The sequence below is a fragment of the Schistocerca nitens genome, chromosome 2 (assembly GCF_023898315.1).
Source record: "Schistocerca nitens isolate TAMUIC-IGC-003100 chromosome 2, iqSchNite1.1, whole genome shotgun sequence".
Lineage (NCBI taxonomy): Eukaryota > Metazoa > Arthropoda > Insecta > Orthoptera > Acrididae > Schistocerca > Schistocerca nitens.
This window is the reverse complement of record NC_064615.1, coordinates 259,243,634-259,250,881: the sequence shown is the minus strand read 5'-3', so window position 1 is coordinate 259,250,881 and position 7,248 is coordinate 259,243,634. Positions and strand designations below refer to the sequence as shown.

General features: G+C 42.4%; 1 protein-coding gene across 1 annotated transcript; it reads left to right on the top strand.

The window, feature by feature from the left end:
• The first annotated feature begins 2,127 nt into the window (after positions 1 to 2,127).
• On the top strand, positions 2,128 to 6,392 carry LOC126234346 (uncharacterized). Its single transcript, XM_049943031.1, has 2 exons — positions 2,128 to 2,236; positions 5,863 to 6,392. The coding sequence occupies exons 1-2, from the start codon at positions 2,188 to 2,190 to the stop codon at positions 6,312 to 6,314; spliced, it is 501 nt and encodes a 166-aa protein (XP_049798988.1). The 5' UTR covers positions 2,128 to 2,187; the 3' UTR covers positions 6,315 to 6,392.
• The last annotated feature ends 856 nt before the right edge of the window (positions 6,393 to 7,248 follow it).

The following is a 7,248-nucleotide window of genomic DNA, read 5'->3' as shown; positions in this document are numbered from 1 at the left end:
AGCAGTTCAGTTGTATCTATTGCACCTTTCCGTTAAAGACAACTTGCAGACACTACACACTGTCAGCAAAGGGAACAAAATGAATCTTCTTGAAGAGGTCTCAATTTATATCGATAGCTACAGATCACCATATGCAATTCTAATTGAACAAGTACGCCTTGGAAACAAATCATTTCTACACGTCTTTAATGAAATATTTTAAAAATCAACACCGTAACTCATGGCACCCTCAAAGCTAGCAATTTTTTGAGAGAAAAAAGACAGTATCTGTTTAACCTTACATGATGTCCCAGCAACCATTCGACATATTATAAATGACTGCGTGGTTATGCAATGATGTAACAATTTCAGTTTCGTAATTTGTAATATCTGTTGTGTATTCATATGTATAACACCTCTGTCGCAGTTGGGGATATTTGGAAGAGGACTTCCGATGCCGGAAATTACATTACAGCGAATGGAAAGCTGATGGAAACCTGTTAGAAACGAAGGAGGTAAATGACTTTAAATTTAATTCTGAGACAATTTGCCCAGTTAAATATATGGAATAACTAGCATATGCTCTGATATCCTCAATTAGTTTAGCTAATATGTAAGTCAAATGTCCGAAGTTTGTCAGCGGATATTCCATGACGTGCATTGATGGAACGAAGAGGAAATATAGAGCTGCATAGTTATAAAGTACCAAACAGAATACTGTATGAAAAACAATGTTAATTAGTTTGTCTCTTCTATGGACCCTTCACAAAGTTTCTTTCATTTGGCTCCTCAGTGTCAATTTCGGTAATTCTCTTCTTTACGTGTAGAAAGCCAGGTTTTTCCGCATCTGATTCATTAAGTTGTATAATAAAACGTTGTGGAGAGCGTTTCCTCTTCATTATATTTTTCTTCAGCTAGAAAATCTCAGCATATAACACTCAAACGTATAACAGAACAGTACTGGTCATGTAATACATCAATACGGCAAAATAGCTGCATCGACACGTACCAAAAAATGATGAAGATGACTAAAGGGGCGAATCTCACTGTACAATGATATTACAAGACATCGAATTATGTATTCAGAAAAGTCTATATGCGATTAATAATTCACTTTACGAACGTTTCCAAATTTTCGCCAGACTACTTTTTCTAACTTTAACAGTAATAATGATAATTTCAATTACCTTTTAAAATTGTAGACAAATTATTTAACAGAGGATTTTTGAAATAATTCCTCATTACACTTTTTTTAAGTTTGTATCTAAGTGAAATAATAATGCACAATTTATTTAATCATAATAAACAAAAAAATTCAAGGTATCTGAAGAATGTACGTGCGTTGAGTAATTCATTTATCTGAGTGTATCGAGGAGTACAATAAAAAGCGAATACGAGCCATCGGCTAGTTCCATTACAATGTGATAGTGAATTTGTTCATGTATGTACAGAGTATATTTGATAACTTTGTCTACAGCTACAGTCTACCTGTACTATCCGCATTAAAAGAAACATTGAGGTTCATCATGAACGTTTGTCGTGGTCGAGGAAAGAGTGAAATGGCATCAATTAAAAGAGGTTCCCTGGGTAGGCGGTCGTAGTAAAAGTAAATAATTTCGACTGTTGAAGGTCAAAAGCAGGGGAAGATTCCTGCATATATTCTTTGCCAACATATTCATCTGAAGTGTAGGCTAACGTACTAGTGTGAGAAGCACCGTTGTTGATTACAGTACACAACACACATGGCAAATGGCATATATAACAGTGGATACTTAAAACGTCTGTGTATATAAATGACTGCCAGAATAGGAGTGCATTACTGCATCGTGTGCAGAAACTGTTGAAACTAGCAATTTCGAATTACGCAACTATTTTGTCCAGTGAGAAACACTGCAGGTTGATAAAGCATGTATTTATCCATTAGCGCATGATTATCTGTCGCACATGGCAGTCATATTACGTACTCTTATTGCCTCTTGCTACTTAATCTAAAGATAAGCTAAGTATTTACTGTCGCACCTATCGATGTTTTTCAAGTGTTATTACAGGAAAAGCTTATTTTCAGATGTGCGTAAATGAGTGACACTAAAAGAGCAGCCCGACGGACGTCATAGCCGGTGGCCTACTCGTATATAAGACGATGGCAGCGTTCAAAAAGAATCATCAGCTTCCTTCACTGAGGAGTGCAGACAGACAAGTACAGTCGCCATGCTGAGACAGGCTTTAGCTGTCCTGCTGATCGCAGCTGCTGCCAGTGGTAAGTGCGCCATTATCTCAATGTTTTCTAAGGTATTATGGACGGGTAGCAACACGATGTGTGTATATTGTTTCAGTATGTCCCAAAAAATACGTGCAAATTATTTTGAAAGTACACAACAGTGGAACTTGAAAGAGAGATTTGACCAGTAGTATAGTGTCTTTTTGACACTGTAGAGCTTTTCAGTAGACACATTCATCACATCTCAACTCCTAGACCCATATGTCGGAAAGACAGTGAGTTTCGTAATTTTTATTAGTGCACACTCCACTTTTTCTTGTGTGTTTGTTCCATTCTTTAATATAACCTGGTTAGGACTTTAAGGCTCCTTTATAGGACGGGTTCCAGGTGGATCACAGCGTGCGTGTGATAGGACGTGGATATGGGTACTAGAAACGTACGCCAAAGCTAGAGTACGCTGGACCAAACGATTCTTGTGGGAAAAGCATGTAAATTGCGCACAAATTCACCGCGAAATTCTGTCGGTATATTGGCCAGGCGCAATGACGCGTCCAGCTGCAGACAAATGAAGCCAACAAAATCGACCCAGGCGAACAGACACGCTGATCGGGAAGGAAGGCCATCGACATCTAACACAGGCGATCGATGAACTTTAAAAATAGATCACAAACAGTGTCGACCGCAATAAAACATTTATTTCAATGCTTACCAGTTTCGGTCGCTAGAAGACTATCCTCAGATCCTTATATCACGATGGTAGGCGGTGGCTGTGGATGGAGCAGGTGTTAATGCTCCAGGAACGTCAGCTGATGTTCGTGGAGTCATAACACCTGCTCTGTTCACCGCCACCGCCTGCCATCGTGATATAAGGATCTGAGGACGGTCACATACTACCGAAACCAATAACCATTCAAATAAATGTTTTATTGCGGTCTAGACGGTCCGTAATACATTTTTGAAGTACTTTCAGACAGACTGCTGTTTCTCCACGAGAAATGTTCTCAAAAATAACTAATCGGGGAACTAATTCGCAGGAATTACAGATTTTACAACGATAAGGATGATGACTCAGCGATCGTCGAATGGCTAAGTGACCCAGGGGTGGATTTCCGTCGTCGAGGAACTGGGAGATTAGCAAGAAGACGTGTAGAGCTGTCCAGGCGGGCGTCGTGACTGCTGATCCTACGCTCCCGTGTGTTTGTTAGAAATGGGTGTGACACCCATGACTGACTACACCGATGCCACACATCTAAGTTCACATAATTGTGCAAGTGCACCACTGTTTACAGCTTTACATCTCATTTTGGTATGTCATCATCATTGTTCTTATACGATAGTAGGTCCTCTTCTTGTTCGCACTTGGTGTGCATAAAGATGATGCTTTAGATTACGAACCGGTCATGCAATAGATAAGAAATTATTCGCAAATGAAAAGGATTTTTTCTATTAATACAGTCCTAATCAATAAGGATCCCAGATTGATGAGCAACTCAAGAATCAGTGGAACAAGTGTTTTGTAACACGCATTTTTTCCCCGGACGAATAATTACAATTACGTAACATTCTTCGAATGAATATCAGCCTGGCATCTGACTGTCATACTATTAGCATCATGTGCTCGATGCACTTTATGTCTTTCTCGAATTTTACTTCTTTTTTTCGGTAAATACGCTGAACTGACAAAAGTAATGGGATTCATCCTAATATCGTGTCGGAATTACTTTTTCCCGCCGTACCGTAGTGCAGCAACTCGATGTGCCATGGACCCAAGAAGTCGTTGAAAGTCCCCTGAAGAAATGTTGAGCCATGCTGACTCTATAGCCATCCATAACTGCAAAAGCTTCGCCGGCGTATGAGCTTGTACATGACCTAACCCCTCGATTATGCCCCATAAATGTTCAATGGGATTTATATAGGGCATTTCCTCGAATTGTCCAGAATGTTCTTCAAACGAGTCGTGAACAAATGTGGCCCGGTGACATGTTACATCGTTAACCGTAAAAATTTCAAAGTTGTCTAGGAAGATGAACTCCATGAATGGCTGCAAATGGTCTCCAAGTAGCCGAACACAAACATTTCCGGTCAATGAGCTGTTCAGTTGGACAAGAGTAATTTTACCATCAGGTCTTACCAACTGAAATCGGACTTATCTGCTCAGGCCACAGATTCACAGTCGTCTAGGGTCCATTCCAAAGTTGTCTAGGAACATGAACTCCATGAATGGCTGCAAATGGTCTCCAAGTAGCCGAATATAAATATTTCCAGTCAATGAGCTGTTCCGTTGGACAGGAGGACTCAGTCCATTCCTCACTACCAGCTTGCACAGTGTCTTGTTGACAACTTGGGTCCATGGCTTCGAAGGGTCTGTGCCACATTCGAACCCTGCCATCAGCTACTCATCTGCTCAAGCCATAGTTTTACAGTCATCTAGGGTCCATCCGATATGGTCACGAGCGCAGGAGAGGCACTGCAAGCGATGACGTGCTGTTAGCAAAATGCATTTGCTTAGGTCGTCTGCTACCATATCCCATTAACGCCAAATTTAACCGCACTGTCCTATGGACACGTTCGTCGTACGCCTCACATTAATTTCTGTTCTGTTGTTAGTCTTTTAACACTAACAACTCTACGCAAACGCCTCTGCTCTAGTTCGTGAAGTGAAGACCTTTGACCACTGCGTTGTCCGTGGTGAGAGGTAATGCCTGAAATTTGGTGTTCTCAGCATGAAGACCTTCGACCACTGCGTTGTCCGTGGTGAGAGGTAATGCCTGAAATTTGGTGTTCTCAGCACACTCTTGATACTGTGGATTTCGGAATACTGAATTACTATTCCGCGTTCAAAGTCCAATTGTGCGGCTATGCTCACGTCGGAAACAGTTTTCACCTGAGTATAAATGACTTTCTACACCTTTTGTACTCGATACTGACGCCATCTGTTTAAGTGTATATCGCTATCTCACCTCAGTGAGTTTTCACGAATCTTATAATCGTACAGTAAGACATATCTTCATCTATTTATGCGCAATAGGGTTGGGTTGTTTGGGGAAGGAGACCAGACAGCGAGGTCATCGGTCTCTTTTTGGATTAGGGATGGACGGGGAAGGAAGTCGGCCGTGCCCTTTCAAAGGAACCATCCCGGCATTTGCCTGGAGCGATTTAGGGAAATCACGGAAAACCTAAATCAGGATGGCCGTACGCGGGACTGAACCGTCGTCCTCCCGAATGCGAATCCAGTGTCTAACCACTGCGCCACCTCGCTCGGTATATGCGCAATATGTTGGATTTACTTGCGTAGAGTCAACTGCACGACTGTCCACCGATCATTGATCCTCTGCATGTCTTTCTGTAGTTTACTAGGCTCAGCCGTTACCACCTTCCTCTAGAGAAAACATCATCTGCAGAAAGGCTCAGGATCCTCCAACGTTATCCAGTAGTCCTCACCTCGTTGTCACTTTCTTTACTGTCAGTCTGAAATCTAAGTACGACTACAAACTAAATAATTCGCATTGTCTGTATAAATCTGTAGTACAATTTAGTCCTTCTCCACCAGTCTACTCATGGTCGTCGAGATCTTTACAATGTGCTTGGTTACTGAGGTTACATCTAAGCATTACTACATTGTAACTATTACTCAAATTGATCTTGTTGTTATGGTGTGTTTCTAGCCTCGTACCCGAAGAGGACAGTGCTGTTCCAAGACCCTACCGCCTGGACGGGTGAAGGGAAGTGCTGCATGGGCGTCTTCAACACGCCCCACCGCTACCTCGGAGCGTACAAGGTGACGGCCCTGTACTTCAGCAGCCACGTGCGCAACTACGCGACGCTGGAGACCGGCCCGGAGCAGCAGGACATCAACATCACCATGAGCGAGTACCCTGCTGGCGGGGATTCCTGGAGGGTGGTGGGTACCGGCAGGTACACGGGGGTGTCTGAGCCCACGCAGCTGCTGAGGATCCCCATCACCTACCAGACCGACCCCACGGCCGCCTACCTGTTCGAGATCGTGTATGGTGGCCCCCTCACCTACCCCGCCTATGGCGCCATCGATGTCTCCGCGGGACCCTACAACACGACAAGCAACTACTTCATACTCGGTATTGACTACGAGAACCCATGAGAGAACCAAACTCCTGACTGCAGTAGCTGTAATTATTGTCAACTTATACATTTAAAATAAAATGTGTTATCAACAGTTGTTGATTGATTTTTGGACCTAAAACAAAAATTATTTTGTATCCCATTATTTACGAATGGTAGATCTGAACTGTATGGTATATCTTCAGCATGAGGCCATTGTGACAACTGATAAAAACAAACACCGTCCGAACGCCGTGTCAACCTCACGCCTGAGGCGTCACCGCATGCGGAGCAGCACGTTGTCACTGCATCGCTCTCCCAGCCGTTTTCGTGACTGATGCTGCCACTTCTCAATCAGGTAGCTCCTCAATTAGCCTCACAAGCACTGAGTGCCCCACAGTGGCCAACAGAATTCGGCAGACTGGGATGGTGACCCATCCAAGTGCTAGCAAAGCCCGATAACGCTTAACTTCGATGATCTGCACACCAGCTGAAGCCAGTGATTGCAACAGTTCTCCAGTACCTCAGCTGTAGATCTGAAGATGGCACAGCTTCGCCGAAACGAGTAACAAAAGGTAAATAGAATAGTGTTGTTGACTTTTTTACAAAATACTAATACAAGGTCATTGCCATATCCTGCGACACATTGTCGCGATGGTTTTAATAATGTTTCTCAGTAATGAAGTGTGACTGCAGAAAAATGAGAGCTCATTCTCACTCTAACACAATTAAATTCATTCTTTTCAATAATAAATGAAAACCGCTATATTGTGTCTGTTCTCCGGGATTAATTTATTTAGTGAACCGGTTTTTGGTTTACAAGGCCATCATCATACTTGAAATCCTGTCGGCATCAAATAAGCTACATGTTTGTGAACAACAATGGGAAAAATGTTACTCACCTAGACTGAGTCACAAACACACAGTAAGTTTCATCCCTCACATTGCAGTGGTAATGCAATTAGAAAAGTAGC